The sequence below is a fragment of the Zalophus californianus genome, chromosome 10 (genome assembly GCF_009762305.2).
Source record: "Zalophus californianus isolate mZalCal1 chromosome 10, mZalCal1.pri.v2, whole genome shotgun sequence".
NCBI classification, from domain to species: Eukaryota; Metazoa; Chordata; class Mammalia; order Carnivora; family Otariidae; genus Zalophus; species Zalophus californianus.
In genome coordinates this window covers 61708500-61727870 of record NC_045604.1, presented here as the reverse complement: position 1 = coordinate 61727870, position 19371 = coordinate 61708500, and the positions used below count along the sequence as shown (strand labels likewise).

The 19371-nt window shown below is 39.9% G+C and overlaps 1 protein-coding gene across 3 annotated transcripts in view; it reads left to right on the top strand.

Annotated features, from left to right (window-relative positions):
* The window catches only part of PLD5 (phospholipase D family member 5), a 411859-nt gene that overhangs the window by 379889 nt on the left and 12599 nt on the right, over positions 1-19371 (top strand). For all 3 annotated transcript variants that reach the window (XM_027611260.2, XM_027611261.2, XM_027611262.2), the window contains 2 exons: positions 8816-8984; positions 17800-17914. In XM_027611260.2, the coding sequence (XP_027467061.1) occupies positions 8816-8984; positions 17800-17914 (284 nt within the window). The remainder of the gene's footprint in view (positions 1-8815; positions 8985-17799; positions 17915-19371) is intronic.

Genomic DNA, 19371 nt, shown 5'->3' with positions numbered 1-19371 from the left:
ATAACATTACCTCTAACCAGTCTGTAAGAAAATTTTTTTCTATTTTATTTGTACATATTAAACTTCCTTTTCATTAACTAAAAGAAAAGAATGAAAAAAAAATTTATGAAAAAAAATTAAAAGTCAGCCTGGCTACTATCTTTTACATTGTCCTGGAGAAATTTTTCAGGAGTGAATTCAACTTGAATAAGCAAATAGACTTTATCAAATATCAGTGTGTTAATATGCTACAGACTTAACTTTTAGTCTACACACTGCTAAACATCCAAATGAAAGGAAAAATTCACATGCTCCCAAAATAGAAATGGTTGGTAACATGTAAAATATATATATATTCATCATCATTTAGCAGCAATGTTAGAAGTAACTTCTACTTTTCAGAGAAGTAGAAAGTGAACAGAACAATGATACATGGCTAAATAGATCCTGCAGTAAAAAATCAGAGGCCCTATTTCAGTTCTTCTTGTGTTAACAATCAAGTGCTGTTTCTTTAAGCAATTCACTTATTTATTTGGTTCATAGTTTGGGCTTGTTCATTATTTATTTCCTCAGTCACATGAAATACATCTTTCAGAAGGAAATCAGTAAAAGGGTGAAGGAACAGTAAAAATGTAGGCTGGCAGCCAAGAATACTCTCTGGCAAAGTTACTTTTCAGATGTGAAAAAGAAATAAAGACTCCCAGAAAAACAAAAGCTGAGGGAGTTCACCCCCACTAGACCTGCCTTACAAGAAATGTTGAAAGGAGCTCTTTAAGCTGAAACAAAGAAACAAACAAACAAACAAAAATGGAAGCACACAAAATTCTGATTAAGGTGATAAACAAGCCCTGGGAATTAGAATATTGTAACTCTTTATTAGAATATTGTAACTCTTTTAACTCTTTTTTGGAATAGTATATTAAACTCTTAACTATATCCTAAATGTTAAAGGAAAGGAGCATTAAAATAACTGACTTCTACAACTTGGTGATGAAATCATAGCCTACAAAGAGGTGATTTGTGATATCAGAAATATAAGAGGAGAGGAGTAAAAGGATGATAAGTGAAGAAAAGTAAAGGCTATCAGCAGAGAAAAGACTGGTTTTTTTTCTATGAGATGCTTTATGTAAACCCCATGGTAACTACATGGCAAAAATCTAGAGCAGAGACATAAACATAAACGGGGGGAGAACGAGCAAATCATCCTGGAAAACCACCAACTGGCAAAAGTTAACGGAAACAAAGAAAAAGAAACATGGAAAGACAAAATAACCAGAAGGCAGAAGATAAAAAGGCCAGTAGTAAGTGCTTACATGTTAGCAATCACCCTCAGCGAAAATGGATTGAACTCACCGATCAAAAGGCACACAGTGGCTGGATGGATAAAAAAGCAAATATGCTGCCTACGGGACTCACTTTAGCTCTAGAGACACATACAGGTTCAAAGTGAAGGAATGCAAAATGATATTCCAAGCAAACAGAAATGAAAAGAAGGCAAGCGTAACCGTACTTATATCAGACAGAATAGACTTCAAGCCAAAAGGGTCACAAGAGACAAAGAAGGTCATTATATAATGACAAAAGGGCCACTATATCAAGAAGATACAGCAATCATAAATATACATGCTTGCTACCAACACTGGAACTTCAAAACATATTAAGCAATTAGGGAGAAATAGACAATAATACAGTAATTGTAGGGGACTCTAATAGCCCACCATCAGCAATGGATAAATCACCCAGACAGAAGGTCAACAAGAAATTGTTGCTGTTGAACCTGGCTTTAGAACAAATGGACTTAGCAGGCATATACAGAACATTATACCCAACAGCAGCAGAATACACATTCTTCTCAAGTGCACTTGGAACATTCTCCAGGATAAATCACATGTTAGGCCACAAAAACAAATCTTAGCAAATTTAAGAAAGTTGAAATCATACCAACTATCTTCTCTGACCACAATCGTATGAAATTAGAAATCAACAAGAGGAAAGTAAAAAGATCTACAAATATGTGAAACTAAACACACTTCTAAACAACTTTTGGATCAAAGAAGAAATCAAAAGGGAAATAAAAAATTGTCTTGAAAACACAACATATCAAATGTTATGGGATGCATAAAAGCAGATCCAAGGAGGAAGTTTATAACTATAAACACATATACTGAGAAATGAGAAAGATCTTAAATAACCTAACTTTATACCTCAAGGAACTAAAAAAAGAAAAACAAAGTAAGCCTGAAGTTAGCAAAAGGAAGGAAATAAGTATCAGAGCAGAAATAAATGAAATAGAGACCAAAAAATCAATAGAAAGGATCAACAAAACCAAGAGCTGCTTCTTTGAAAAGAGAAACAAAATTTAAGCCTTTAGCTAGACTACCTAGACTAACTACAGAAAAAAAAAGAGAAGGCTCAAAGAAATAAATTAAACATGAAAGAGGAGATATTACAACTGGTACTACAGAAATACCTAGAATTATAAGACTACTATGAACAATTATATGTCAAGAAATTACATAAACTAAAAGAAATGACTACATTTCTAGAAACACACAACCTATCAAGACTGAAATAGGAAGAAGTAGAAAATCTGAACAGACCAAGTATGAGTAGAGATTGAATCAGTAATCAAAAAACCTCAGGACCAGATGGCTTCCAAATGTTTAAAGAAGAATTAACACCAATCCTCCCCCAAACTTATTCAAAATATCGAGAAGGAGAAATACTTTCAAACTCATTCTGTAAGGCCAGCATTACTTTGCTACCAAAATCAGATAAGGAGACCACAAGAAAGAAAACTATAGACCAATATCCCTGATGAATATAGAGGCAAATATTCTCAAGAAAATATTAGCAGACCGAATTCAGGAACACATTAAAAGGATTATACACGATGACCAAGTGGGATTTTTTATCCCTGGGATACAAGGATATTTCAACATATGCAAGTCAACAAATGCAAATACATTGCATCAGTAAAATGATAGATAAATATCACATGATCATCTCAATACACAAAGAAAAACCATTTGACAAAATACAACACCCTTTCATGATAATTAAAAAAAAAAACCTTTTTTTTTTATTTTTTTTATTGTTATGTTAATCACCATATATTACATCATTAGTTTTTGGTGCAGTGTTCCATGATTCATTGTTTGTTCATAACACCCAGTGCTCCATGCAGAACATGCCCTCCTCAATACCCATCACCAGGCTAACCCATCCCCCCACCCCCCTCCCCTCTAACACGGGTACAGAAGGACTATAACTCAGCATGATAAAGGCCATATATGACAAACCAACTGCTAACATTATACTCACTGGAGAGAAATTAAAAACATTTCCCCCAAGATCAGGAAGAAAGCAAGGATGCACTCTTATTCAATACAGTCTTGGAAGCCCTAGCCAGAGCAATCAGGCAAGGAAAAAAAGGCATACACCTTGGGAAGGAAGAAGTAAAATTGTCATTATTTGCTGGTGATATGATCTTATATATAGAAAATCCTAAAATTTCAGTAAAAAAACTGTTGGAATTAATCAACAATTTCAGTAAAGTGTCAAGATACAAAATCAGTTGCATTCCTTTACACTCATGATGAAGCCTCTGAAAAAGAAGGAAAACCATCACATTCACAATAGCATCAAAAACAAGATACTTAGGAATAAATTTAACCAAGGAAGTGAAAGATCTGTACAATGAAAACTACGAAGCTTCACTGAAAGAAATTGAATACACAAATAAATGGAAAGGCATCCTGTGTTCATGAATTAGAAGAATTAATATTGTCAAAATGGCTATACTACTGAAAGTGATCTACAGATTCAATGCAATCCCCATCAAAATACCAAAAACATTCTTCACAGAAATAAAAGAAATAACCTTAAAATTTGTATGGAACCACAAAAGACCCCAAACAGCCCAAACAATCCTGAGAAAAAGAACAAAGTTCAAGGCATCACACTTCCTGATTTCCAACTATATGACAAAGCCATAGTAATAAAAACAATACAAGAATAGACGACACCAACCAATGGAACAAAATAGAGAGCCCAGAAGTAAACCCTGGCCTATATAGTCGACTAATATTCAACACGGGCACCAGGAACACTCAATGGGGAAAGGACAATCTCTTCAACAAATGGTGCTGGGAAACTGGAGAAAAACATGCAGAAAAATGAAGTTGGACGACTATCACACGACTCACAAAAATTAACTCAAAATAAATCAGAGACTTAAAGATAAGACCTGATATCATAAAACTCGTAGAAGAAAAGATAGGGAAAAAGCTCATCAATAATGGTCTTGCTAATAATTTTTTTGACATGACACCAAAAGAACAAACAACAATAACAGAAAATTAACAAATGGGACTATATCAAACTCAAAAGGTTTTGCACAACAAAGGAAACAATTAACAAAATAAAAAGCCTACAGAATGGGGAAAAATTTTTGCAAACCATATATTGGATAAAGAGTTAATATCCAAATCTGTAAGGAACTCAGTCAACTCAATAACAACAACAAAAAGCAAATAATATGATTAAAAATGGGCAAAAGAACTAAACAGACATTTCTCCAAAGAGGACATCAATATGGTCAACAGACACATGGAAAGATGCTCAGTATCACTAATCATCAGGAAAGGCAAATCAAAACCATGATGAGATATCACCTCACACCTGTTAGAATGGCTGTCATCAAGAAGTCAAGAGACAACAGATGCTGATGAGGATGTAGTTAAAAGGGAACCCTTATACACAGTTGGAAGAAAGATAAATTGATTCAACCACTATGGAAAACAATATGGAGGTTCCCCCAAAATTAAAATAAGTCTACCATGCGATCCAGCAGTTCCACTTCTGGGTATGTAATCAAAGGAAACGAAAACAGAATTCTGATGAGATATATGTACTCCAACGTTTATTGCAGCACTGTTCACAATAGCAGGGATATGGAAACAGCACAAATGCCTATCAGTTGTGGTGAATTGATGAAATTGATGAAAAGATGTGGTGCATATACACAATGGAATATTACTCAGCCACGAGAAAGGAGAATATCTTCCTATTTGCACCAACATGGACGGACCTTGAGTACATTATGCTAAGCGAGACAAGTCAGACAGAAAAAGACAAGTACTGTATGATATCACGTCTATGTGGAATCTAGAAAAGTTAAACCCGTAGAAAACAGACAGTAAAATGGTGGTTACCAATGGCTGGGGGGTGAGGGATAAGAGTGATAGTGTTTAAGACTGGAAACTTGTAATGAGTAGTAAATAGGTCATAGAGAGCTAATGTGCTATAAATATTATACCGTAATTATGTAATGTGGTGACTATCAGTACATTGGCAATCATATTACAATATAAGAATGTACCAAAGTAACATGCTGTATAGCTTATTAAATTTACACAATGTTACACATCAAACTTATTGAATAAGAAAAAAGTAGACTGATTAGTCTGTGGACTATTAATATTTTTCACTTATGTTTTCATTCAACAGACATTTATTGGGCACTCTGCAGGAGTGATTAAAGTCTGAACAGTGTAGTGTCCCAGGAACACCATCCAATAGGGCAAATGGACACAGAATCTGTTATAATAACACAGTGCGGGGAATGGAACAATAGATATATACACATAATATTGTAGGTCCTCGGTGAAAGAGCATCTGTGGCAGTTTCAAGCAGAGGCTTACTGGAGGATATGCTACCTGATTACATTTTAAAATATGCAGGAGTTAATCAAACAAAGGATAAGAAAGGGAGTTTTCCAGGTAGAAGGGACAGCAGAAGTAAAAAAAAAAAAAAAAAATCACCTGGCACATGCCAGGATCTGTAACAAGTTCACTGCTGGAACACAGGTGGTGAGAGATCAAATTGGAGGGAAGGCAGGCACCAGGGACAGGAGGACCTGACTGTGAGGGAGTCTTATGACTTTGGGGAGCCTCCACTACGTTTCAGTCAAAGGAGATATGCTTTCAGACAGATCGCTTTGGTGGTCATGGAAGACATACTTGACAGGGACAAGACTGGAGGCCAAGAAACAAATTTGGAGCTGTTACAGTGGCCCAGTCAGGGATAATGACAGATCGGAAGGATAGAATAAAGGATATATATTCCAAGAATATCTTTGAAGCACATGGTGAAAAGGAGAGCAGGCACAAGAATGATAACCAGGTTTTTGCTTTGGGTGATTAGATGATGAACGTCATACAAAGTAGAGGAGTCTATACAAAGTAGAAGGAAATACCAGATTTGTGAATTTGAGGTTCTTGTAAAGGTCCAGATGGGTAAAGATCTTACAAAGATATCCAGAATGAAGTCTGAAGATGTGAATTTGGAGCTTTTCAGACTCTAGAGGATGGTTGAGATTAAGTACATAGATGAAGCCACCACGGAGATGGCCTGTGGAGTGAGGAGAACGGGGGATGGTGATGGAATCTTAAGGGAGCATGGACCATACAACAGATAAAGAAACACTGCGAGAGATAAGGGACAAACCATCAAACCACAGGGTTCTAGAAGCCAATGGAATCCATTTTCAAGAAGAAAAGAACCATCAACAGAGCCACATGTGACTTAAACTAACAGTAAAGTAAGAATTGCATGATGTCCATTAGATTTGGCAGTTGGGACATCACTGTAGACTTGGAGATTTGCACAAAAATGGTGGGCTGGAGGCCAGGGGGCAGTAGGCTGAGGAGTGAATGGGGGTGATGAAGTAAAGTCAGAGGTTCTAGATTATACTGTCAAGAAGTTATGTTCAAAAAAGTAGAAACAAACCCATAAAGACAGAGAGCAAACTGATGGGCGCCAGAGGGGAGGGGCAGGAGGATGGGCAAAATGGGTGAAGGGGAGAGGGAGGTACAGGCTTCCAGCTGTGGAATGAGTAAATCACAGGGATGAATGGCACAGCACAGAGAATATCCCTGATGATCGGGTGACGGTGTTGTGTGGTGACAGATGGCAGCTGTGTGCTGAGCACAGCGTTAACATATAGAGATGTTGAATCACTGTGTTGTAGACCTGAGACTAATGTAACATTGTGTGTCAGCTACACTCAAAGATGAGAGATAGATAGATGATAGATAGATGATAGATAGATAGATAGATAGATAGATAGATAGATAGATAGATAGATGATAGATAGATAGATAGATAGATAGTTTAGTTCAAAAGGGAAAAGAGATTGTGCACCAGCCATGGAGCGATGCAGTCAGGGGAGGATTCTCTGAGCGAGATTTACATTTTATTATCAAACTAAGAGGAAGGGAGAGAGGGGGAAGTTGAAACGCTCTTTGGGAAGGAGTGACCAGTGAAACACAGTTAGAGGGTCAGGGGAACGGCCCAGGGGGAAGGGTGGTCCAGGTCTAACCCTGAGCTGGTTGCCTTATCCTCTGAGCTAGGGGAAAAGGGAGAAGGATGTGGGAGGCTCTCGAGGGTAGAAAGTTGAGGAAGACCATGACGGAGAAGCTCTATTTTGTGCATGGAGGAAGAAACAAGTTTCTCTGGAGTGAGGTCCAGCTTAGAGTAATTACAGAAAGGTCCCAGAGGAGGAACTGCCCGAGGCAAGGACAGGGGTGGTGGATGGCGGCGAGGGCCTCAGCTCACAGGGCTGAGCTAACTTTGTTCAGCAGTCCTTGGTTTTGTGGCCATAGAAGTAGACCAAGGGATGTGTGGCTCTGACCCAAGAGCTAGAGAAAGGGGCAGGGCAGGTGTTCTTCAGGTGATCACTGAGGTTGGGCTGGGTCGGAAAGGTGACCCGGAGCTGATGGAGCAGGAGAGTGAGGGGGTCATGTGGCTGAGCCCATGTAGGGCAAGAGCACGCTCAGTGGGGATTTCATAGAGTGCAGGACGCTGCAGGACCGCAGGCTGGTCCATATAAAGAGGAGAACTTTGGAGGTGCACCGATTACAAAACCAGCAGGCTAAGGTTTTGAATAAAACTCTATCAGTCCAAACTGAGTTGGCCTGGAATTAGGGAAAGATTTGAACCAGTGAACAAACAGAAGGTCTACACATGTTGGGGCTGAGGGGAGATAGAGAGATTTGGGGCTTGTCTTTAAGACAGAAATGTTTGTTGTTTTTTTCTTTTTAAATGAGAAATCAGGACAGTTCTGGAAGTGACATTGTGTGTGTTTTGGGGGGGCTGACCCCACCTCCTAAACCAAGTGGGTAAATTGTGGTAGAAAATAACATGGCAGGACTTTCGGAGAAGCTCTGGCCTCAGGAAGAGTCAGGATTTAGTTAAGGCAAAAGGCTACAGATGCAGGGAAGATGCTGAGCCTCCAGGAGACACTGTTGGCCTGGTGGAGAAGTCCAAGGGCCAGAGTAGCTGGGGGCTTGGTCAGGAAAGAGGAAGACAGCCTGGAAATGAGAGTATGAGGAAGTTTGGATAATCAGAGCAGAAGCTCATTTGGGTAGCAGTTTCCAAAGAAGAGGGTTTCTCACAGTCTTTGGGGGCTGATAGGGTGCTCAAGGCTCTGAACAGGAATTCTGTTGGAAAGTTGACTCTCAGTGCACATGTGAGCTGAGGTGGTGCAGGAGTGGTGAGGATAGCAGGTGGTGGAGGTCAATCTGTCCACATCCTCTGAGACCCCAGTGGTAGGAGAATTCTCAGGCAGGGTCAGGACCCAAGAAAGCATCCTCTGTAGGTGCCCAATCCAGGAGATCTGCATGTTTTCAACATATCCTATCAGGTTGTGTCTTTATTACAGAACAAAGTAATGATTGGGTTAATATAAATGTTCTTTGCAATCTAGTAAATTTCTTTCCCCAAACTAACTTATTTTCTTTATTTTTATCCACATGGATATTATTCCTACAGGACTTACTGGCCAGACTTGGATGGGAAAATAAGAGAAGCATTAGTTTTGCGAAGCGTTAAAGTTCGACTCCTTATAAGCTTCTGGAAGGAAACTGACCCCCTTACATTTAACTTTATTTCATCTCTTAAAGCTATTTGCACTGAAATAGCCAACTGCAGTTTGAAAGTTGTAAGTATGATATTGACTTCAGTACTATTAAATAAAAAGGGCTGATTCCCTCCCCACATCCGTGAAAGCTGTAAGCACACGCATTCGTGTAAACTGCCAATTAAGAACCAGGATAACAGTCTCTGATAGTGAGAAAATATTTCAAAAGTAGGATAAGTATTTTTTTCACGACAAACACACGAGAAAAGGAGCCTGGAACCCACGTTTGCTGGCACCCTCCTGGCCTTGCCCTATTTTCTTCACACACTGCCTATTGGGCCCTCTCTGCTTTGTTTGAACTGCCTCGTTCACCTGCCGTTCCTGTTTCTCAGTCTGTGACCAGCAGTGGCACTGCTCCTCCACAGCCTCCTCCATCCCCCGAGGTCCCCCAGCCTGAGCTCCTGTTCTTGCTCCAGTCCTTGGGGCCACATGCTAATCCACATGCTTTGAGGGAGACAAGATTGGGAATGGGTTTTACTCCCAGTGTGGTAATGCCTTAGCTCATCTTTGACTCTCAGGTCCTCACATGTGATGCCCTCTTCCTCCCCTCTGGGCCTCTGTATAATGCTGTTCCCTCTGCCTACAGCACTCTCCTCCTCTGTGCCTTATCTGACTAATGCCCGCTAGTCCTTTAGGGCTCACTTTTACCAACCTCCACTGCAGTCATTCAGCAAATGTACCCTGAGACCCTACTCTGTGCTAGGCACCCTTCTGGGGGATGGATCTGTGCTCCATGCAGTATTTAGGGACCAGGATGACAGGGGTGCCACCATCCACTCTGACACATAGCTTCCAAGATAGTCCCAACCCTCAGCAGCCCAGGGCCAATCAGGAGAGAGAGAGAATGGAGGACTGCCCAGGAAGCATTTATAGGGGGGGGGGGGGCCTGGAGGTGGTGAACATCCCTTTATTTAGCCTTTATTCCGCTGCTCAGAAGTCACTCACCTGGCCACACTGAATGGCAGGGATGGCATGTTCCCCAAAAGTCAAAGGGACAGGTTCGTGGATCATCAGTCTGCAATTCTGGGCACCCACACAAAGAACCCTCATCCCCCACGGGTACTGCACAGTGCAAAGTTCAGGACCTCCCAGAGATGTGCAGTTCTGGACCTCATAGTTCAATAAACAGAAACTAAAAACAAAACAGCAATTTCCCACGAAACCCAAAACCCAGGTTGAAGTTACCTCCTCCCCATATAACAGGGGCAGAAGAAGGCCAGTGAATGTATGTACCAGTAGCCACAGCCAAAGGTTTTGTTGTACATAGTTCCCAAACTTGACCAATATACTTCCTTGCCCATATACTTCTGCCTCGGCCTCCCTCTCCCTCCCTCCCTCCCCCTCTCTCCCTCCCTTCCCCTCCCCTTCTCCCTCTCGCTCCTCTTTCTTATTAATGGTGGTTTCATTCAGGTTATCAGACTTGGGTGGGAAGATTATACCAATTATGATTAATCCAGTTATCGGATCTTTGCTGCAGGATTGAGTCTTAACTGGCCTCAGTCACTTAAAGCATTTTTCAAACTAATTTTATACTCCTGGGCTCCTGGCACAATCAGTTTTTCTAACCCTTTGAAATACCAAATTTCTAGTGTATCTGCTCTCTTTCATATCGGCTTGCAAGCCAGCAAATCCGTCTCTGAGCTTATTTGTCTCCTCTGATAACTTCCTAAAAGCACTAATAACAACCAACATATACTACCAACAATTTGTTTTCCCCTCCCTTGCCCTGTAGCCATAGTTTTTCTTTTTTGGGGGGGTGGTGCTTGGTCTTCCTTCCAAATTAATGCAAGTTATGGTTTTACCAAGTATTTTGCCACTGCTTGGGTCTCCATTCTTTCCATCCTGCAATACCAATTTCCTTGTTGCCTGCTGCCCATTGGATAAACCATTGCTACATCTTTTATTAAGTTTTATTGTTGCTATTATGGCACCATCTCACTTCACTTTGCCTAGATGTAGTAAGTGCTTAATATTTTTTTAAAAAAATGAAGGAATTTCTTATATTCATGAGTATAGACAGTTGGACAGTCACTGCGTTAAATACTTTGTATGTACTACTTAATATTCACAACTACACTATGAAGCAGGAACTTTTATATTGTAAAGACATAGAAAATGAAGCCTAAAGGGATTAAATAATTTCTCTCCAGGACACTAGTTAATAGAGGAGAAAGATTCAAATACAAGCCTTTCTTTCTTTCTTTCTTTCTTTCTCTTTCTTTCTTTCTTTCTTTCTTTCTTTCTTTCTTTCTTTCTTTTTCTTTCTTTCTTTCTCTTTCTTTCTTTCTTTCTTTCTTTCTTTCTTTCTTTCTTTCTTTCTTTCTTTCTTTTCTTTCTTTCTTTCTCTTTCTTTCTTTCTTTTTCTTTCCTCGTGTGTGTAGGAGAACTGAATTGAACAGATTTTATTCAACTTTTTAGGATGAGGAAAGCAAATGATATAAAATAAGTCATAAGAAATGATCTCTTGTACTATCTCAGACTACTTTCAGTGTTTTACAAAATGCTCACACAGCAAATATGAAAAGCTTTAACATAGTCTTACAACTTTAGCTGCAACAAATGCAACATTACCAAACATACAAATGTTTTCTGTGCCAATCTTAAAGGTAGAATTGCTGAATTACTAATTTTTACAATGTTATTCATATTTATTTTTATTCATATGTTTTTAATGAAACCATTGCCAACATACATTATTAATGTAAAAATAAAGTTAAGGAAAATACAAGTCTTTCTAATTCCACAGTCTGAGCTCTTAGACATCATACTGCATGGTCTCTGCATGCAGAACAGATAATTGAAGTTACAAAGTTCTTTTTTGGTCTTTCCTATCTATATTGAAAAATGTCATATATTACATCTGCTCAAAGACTTAAGAAGCTACACATCTGACTTATATATCTGTGGGATCAACAAAAATATCAGATAAAATGTTTTTTAACTCATTCATACCATTAAATACTTCTTTAAGTTGAAGTTATCAATCATATAAAGACATAAAATTCTAGGGTTTACTGTAGATTTCAAAAAATTATGCTTCTCACATAGATTTCATTTTAATCTCCCCAACATTCTGATAATATTGATGTAAAATAGAAATTTTTATCTCCATTTAACTGGTTTTTATAAACTGAGTAGCCATGCACATGTCTGAGTTCACAAATCAGTATTAGAAATAGAAACAGGTCTGTGAAACCTACAGCTAACATTTTACTCAATGATAAAAAGTTGAAAGCTTTTCCTTTAAGATCAGAAACAAGACAAGGGTTCCATCTCTTACCTTTCCTATCCAACATAGTATTGGAAGTCCTAGCCAGAGCAATCAGGCAAGAAAAAGAAATAAAAAGTATCAGAATTGAAAAGGAAGTGGCAAAATTGTCTCTATTTGCAGGTGACATGATTTTATATATAGAAAATCCTAAAGACTCAACCCCAAAAATGTTGGATTTAATCAATGAATTCAGTAAAGATGCAGGATACAAAATTAAAATACAAAAATCACTGTTCACATTAACAGTGAAATTTCTGAAAAAAAAATAAAGAAATGGATCACATTTATACTGGCATCAAAACAATAAAATTCTTAGGAATAAATTTGACTAAGGAGATAAACAGTCTCTATGCTGAAAACTATAAGACATTGATAAAAGAAATCAAAGATGATGCAAAAAAATGGAAAGGTATCCCACATTCATGGATTAGAAAAATTAACATTGTTAAAATATCAATACAACCAAAATCCATCTATAGATTCAATGCAATCCTATCAAGATTCCAATTGCATTTTTATAGAAGCAGAAAAAACACTCATATAATTTATGTGGAACTGCAAAAGACCCTGAATACCTGAAGAAATCTTGAGAAAGAAGAACAAAGAAGGAAGTATCACACTTCCTGATTTCAAGCTATACTATAAAGCTATGGTCATCAAATATGGTACTGGCATAAAAACAGACAAATAGACCAATGGAATAGAACCGAGAGCTCAGAAATAAACCCAAGCATATACAGCCAACTAATATTTGACAAGGGAGCCAAGAATACTCAGTGGAGAAAAAATAATCTCGTCAATAAATGGTGCTGGGATACCTGGATATTCACATGTAAAAGAATGAAACTGGACCCATATCATACACCACTCACAAAAATTAACACAAAATGGATTAAAGACTTAAATGTGAGACCTGAAACCATGAAACTCCTAGAAGAAAACACAGGAACGAAGTTTCTTAACGTGGACTGGGGTAATAACTTTTTGGATGTGACACCTAAAATACAAGCAACAAAATCAAAAAGAAACAGTGAAAAGACCACCTATGGAAGGGGGAAAATATTTGCAAAGCATATATCTGATAAGGGCTTAATATCCAAAATACATCAAAAACTCATACAACTGAATAGCAAATAACCCAATTAAAAAATGGACAAAGGACCTGAAGAGACATTTCTCCAAAGAAGATATACAAAAGACGAAGAGGTACATGAAAAGATGCTCAACATTGCTAGTCATTAGGGAAATCAAATCGAAACCACTATGAGATACCATAGCATGCATGTTAGGACAGCCATCATCAAAAAAACAAAGATAACAAATGCTGGTGAGGATGTGGAGAAAAGGGATCCTGTGTGCACCATTGGTGGGAAAGTAGATTGGTGCAGCCACTATGGAAAATAGTATGGAGAATCCTCAAAAAAATTAAAAATAGAACTACAATATGATTCAGCAATTCTATTTATGGGAATATAACCAAAGGAAACTAAAACACTAACTCAAAAAGGTATCTGCACCTTCATGTTCATAGCAGCAATACTCACAGTAGCCAAGACATAGAAACAACCTAAATGCCCATTAATGGATGAAGGGATAAAGAAGTTGTGGTATATCTATACAATGGAATATTGTTTGGCCATAAAAATCAGATAATACCTTTTTGACAACATGGACGGACTTTTGAAGCATTATTCTAAGTGAAATAAGTCAGAGAAAGACAAGTACTGTGTGATAGCAGTTGTATGTGGAATATAAAATTTTTAAAAAAATAAAAAGTCATAGAGAAAGAGATCGGACTTGTGGTTACCAGAGGTGGAGGGTAGGGTAGGGGAGATGGGGAATTGGAGGAAGGTGGTCAAAGGGTACAAAATTCCAGTTACAAGATAAGTACTAGGGATTTAACATACACCATGATGACTGCAGCTAACACTGCTACATGGTATATAGGACAGTTGTTAAGAAAATAAATCCTAAGAGTTCTCATCACAAGGATAAATTTTTGTCTTTATTCTTTTCTTCTTTCTTATCTTTTTATTGTATCTATATAAGAAGATAGATGTTAGCTGAATGTATTGTGGTCATGTCACGATATGTGTAAATCAAACCATGATGCAGTACAACTTAAATTTATACAATGATAGATGTTAATTACTCCTCAATAAAATGGAAAGAAGAAACAGGTCTATGATTACTACTATGGATCTATTTTCCACACCAGATTTACAAGTGAATGTGATAACCAGGAGTTGGATTCGGGCACCAACCTCAGTTTAGAATCAGACATCAGGGATTAGAGGAAACACTGGTATGGTCCCAGAAAGCCAGGCAGAGACCCAGGAGAATAGAGTCAGTTTGTGTTCAGTACCTTTCCATGGGCAAGAGAATCCTGGGGCTTGTTTTCAGCTCAGGGATGGCATTTTCCAGATAACTGAAGTGGCATATAGGACAGCATGGAAAATCAAGTGAAGCATTGTATTCCCGGTGCCTAGCAGGATGCTGGCACAAAGCATTCAAAACATATGTGTTGAATGGATGGATAGATGGGTGGATGGATGGATAAAATCAAAAAAAGTTGCTGACGAAGCGTGTTCAGGAAGGATCTGTGAACCAGTGAGTGGAGGGAGCAGGGTGCATGGTAGATATGGAGTCATTTTAGCCATTTTCCCTAAAGAGGGTATGCTGGAGAAGGGTGAAGAATCTGCCAGGTGAGGTCATTCACTCAGAGTTCAGTATGCTTGCAGATAGAGGAGCACCACTTTCAGACCTAGCAAGTTTAGCAGTGTTCTAAAATACAGGTTTGATTATGATTTAGATATGACAAAACCAACAGATCAGGAAATGGTGGCCATTGGAAAGGCAAATTTGTTTTATTCACAGATCTCAAGAGAAAGAGCCATGAGGGGATGCCCCAGGGTCATCCGGAGGCAGGAGTGAGGGAAGCATGGACAAGAACTTTTGTTTTGGTTTACAGGGCTGGAGAAGAGACAGGGCAGAGTAAGCCCACTTAGGACTGGCAAGTTTGAATGATTTTGGTGGGCTCTAGTGCCCAGGGGCTGTCCCTAGTTGCCTGGTACCTGGCCCTGGGGTGATTACAGCAAGTGGATAGTGGCCCAGTGTGAGCCCATAAAGGAGATAATTCAGGGTATGGGCCATGGTTGAAGTATGAGAAGTGCACTCACAGGCAAGTTGTTTGCTATCTCCAGAAATTAGCCAGCCCTCAAAAGGGCAGTCCCTCCAGGCTCAGCAGGGCTTAGATGTCAAAGTGTCAGAACACAGAAAATAAGAAGACATGACTAATACAAACAGAAGCAGAGGAGAGAATGTCTGGAGCCTACCACACATTGTGCCTTTGCTCCCACCTCTTCTCGAAGGCACTATCAGTTGAAATCTCCATTGTGAAATATTGTGCTCTCATTTAAGACTTGCAAGAAATTATAAGGAAAGTAGAATCCATCCTTTTATTCTCTACTTACTCAGCTCCATCTTTTCCAACACTCATGGTCACATTGTTTGAATAGACCAAACATTAATAGTTCACCGTTGGACATTTCATGAAGTAGAGACTCTGGTCCTCACTGAAGCCAGGCCATGCATTTCTAAGCGTCAACATAAGCCTCAGTGGGAACGCAGCCTGTGGCCCCAACATCTAGTACACAGGTGGGTGAGGAGCTTTTTCAAGGCAGGTGGTCATTGGAACATTCCATGAGGCATCTCTTCTGGAGCCTGGGATCCCTGATAAAGCAGAAGTCCTGGTTGCAAGGCAGGGAATCTCTCTTCAGAGGAGTGGGCACCCACAGCCCTGGCTTGGGGGCAGGGTTTGTGTCCATGAAGGGACACCTGGGAAAGAGACTGCACTCACAAAGTTGGCCCTGTCAGCTGGGCTTTTATTTTTCAATGAATTCATAAATCCCTTTTGGACAGTCTTTGCTGTCACCTACAGCACATTAGGTGTCTTGTGGTATGTCAGTGAATACAGTATGATTCCTGCTGCCATTTTCGTCTCCCAGATAAAGCTTTTCCTTCTTGAGGGCCATCTTCAACTTTCTAGAGCAGAAGAGTCTCTGTAGAGTACCAAGCAATAATGCCATCCCCAACATAAATTAGGATGTATATTTTATTCTTTTTCACATCCATCTTGATTCCACAATAATATTTTCCTCAAAAGGAGGAGGTGGAGTGTGTGGACATGTGTTGTAACAGAATGTCCGAGCAGGGTGACTGCTGTTACCAGGTGGCAGGCAGGGTTGGGGAAATACCACAGGACTTCCCACATACATAACTATGACTTAAGAGCATCCACAGGTCATCAAGTCTGTGTGAAGAATCCACAAAATGTGGCCATCTGTGAACCCTCCAAATGACACAGATTTTGCAGGAGACAGGAACTGTGGAGAAGGGGGATCGAGGCAGCATTGCCCAGCATCATGGTAATATGGCCCCGCGTAATACCTTCCTCCGTTATGTGCAATGGACCGTTCTCGGCTGATAAGATTTTGGTGAGCGTGCCATTGATCTCAAGGGGTCTTGCAAAAAATCGGAATAGAATTTTCAGGGCTGTTAGGGACCTTGGTGATCACACTTAGTTTATCACTCCTTTCCTACCCTGGGGTGAAGGGGAAGATGAGCCCTCACTATTTCCCCAAGGCAAACTTGAACAGTTTTAAAACTGTATGACGTCTCCATTTCTAGATAACATCTCATTTTTCTCTCTGCCTCTTCTTCCTTTCAAACGTGCATGATCCCACAGCCCTAAGACATTCATTCCAGAAAGATTCCACGCAGTTCTGGATATGTTCAGCCTTTTCCAGTGTGAAGGAGACTCGAGAGCTCACCTTTCATGCTGTGTCATCCTGTGAGCTCCGTCACAGTTCAGGCCTCATCTGAGCAGTTACGAATTCCAGCAGATTCTGCAAACATCAGCCCACCTACCTCCACTGTCAGCCCCCTCTCTTAGCCCCCCATAGCCCCAGGCCTGAGGTGCTTTGGGGGTCACATTAAAGTTGAAATTCAGGATTGACAGTTTGAAGTGGTGATTTTTTTGACTTCTTATTAAAAGAGCTTGTAGACCTAGGTTTTTCCCCTTGGCAAAATCTCTTTTGACCTTTGTAAATCCCCAGCTGAATCAGCTAGTCATTGACATGGGCCTGCTGCTTTTTATAATGTATGCAACACAGAGGAATATTCATTCAGGTCATTGGCGTGCATGACAGAAAGCACCCTGAGGCAGACCTCAAATGCCAGCGTACCCCGATGAATAAGACAATGGGAATTTAAAAACCTTCTGGCCCTCACCTTGTTGAAAGAATGAATTTTGTGTTCATTTTGCAGCTCAGAGTGTTCATTATAGACCTAGTCGAACATGCTGATTTTCCCTCTTGTTGCCCATACAAGATTTGAGAACAAAAATACTTCATCTATATGAAGTAACAAGATTGTGGCTTTAATAATCCAATATAAGGCCAACTGTGGATATTTGGATAAGAAACCCTTTTGTGCTCTTGAACAAAACCAAAAACGTTCCTTATACACCTGCTTCCTTAATCTGTTTATTTTTGTGTCTTACAGAAATTTTTCGATCTGGAAAGAGAGAATGTGTGTGCTACAAAAGAACAAAAGGATCACACCTTTCCTAAATTAAATCGCAACAAGTACATGGTGACAGACGGCGCGGCTTATATTGGTAGGTGTCAGGGCTGTCAGGCTCCTTAGGGGATCCTGCAGGTCAATGGCGTTCCCACCATGGTCTTCTGTACCCCCCGGGGCCCTGGAGGAAACAGGAGGGGGAGGGCAAACAGCCCCTTGAACAGAACCTCTCCTCTAGGGCTTGGTTCAAGTATGAGGATGCCATAGAAGATGTTTTTAATAAGTGTTTTCAGAAATTCTTTGGTCCACTTGCCTCCTGTTATGGGTGAGGAGGTGAATGGCTCATGAAAGGCAAGTCCCAGGGGCGTCTGGGTGGCTCAGTCGGTTAAGCGTCTGCCTTCAGCTCAGGTCATGGTCTCAGGGTCCTGGGATCGAGCCCCGCATCGGGCTCGCTGCTCAGCAGGAGTCTGCTTCTCCCTCTGCCCCTTGCTCTGCTCGTGCTCTCTCTCTCAAATAAATAAATAGAATTTTTAAAAAAATGAGTCCTGAGAATTGAACCCTTCCCACCCACTGTACCCCAGCCAGTCTGTCCTGAGTCACAGGAGGCAGACATGATGACAGCCCAGCACCAAAATGAGTACTGCCTGGACAACGATCCCACCTCTGCCATTTTGAAAATGTCTGCCCTCGGAGAATTTACTCCTGCTCTCTAAACCTCAATATCCCCATCTGTACAATGGGGCTAACAAGTTTCTACTTCGTTGGGGGAAATTTAAGTAATATATGCAGGGCACCTTGTACAATTAAAACCCCTGGCATACAGATAATACCTGATTCATGTTAGCTGTTATTTTTAAGGTAGTAATAACTACTGGTGGAATTACTTACTAATGTGTCAGCTCTGTGCGCCTTTCCTACAGTGTGCATGAGTCCAGGGTAATCCTTTAACTGGTACCATCAACAGCAGAGCAGAAATTATTATCCGTAAAAGAAGGGACATAAATCACAGAACAGCAGTCTGTCTATTACATTGTACAGATGACGTGGCAGGCTCAAAGCAGAAAAGAAAAATGTGTGTGTGAAATGAAGGAGTATGGAATATGGGGTTTCCCCCCCCCAGTTCAGTGAGTGAGTATAGAGTATGCCTTTTTTTCTTTGTAAAGCACTTCATCTCATTTGATTTTCTAAGCAATGTTGCCAATAGGGAGGGTGGCTTTTATCGCCTGCAGTTTAGAAATAAGAAAACACGGACCATAATTGGGGAAATGACTTAAACATGCAGATGAGAAGAGGAAGAGTGAGCCCTAGAATCCAAGGTACCCAGAACCTCCCCCCTCAACCCTACCACCTGGAACCAGAAGACACTGCCATCAGCCACTCAAGAGTTAGCTACTCTGTCCCAGCTCCGTGGAAAGTTGTTCTTTTTCCATTTTGAGTAGTTATGTGTCACATTAGGAGAATAGTATATTGGAATTTTTTAAAATGTGTATTACTCAAGTTGTTTTGGAATATGAGAATACTATTTTATTCATACTGTACCTCCTGGTGGCTTAG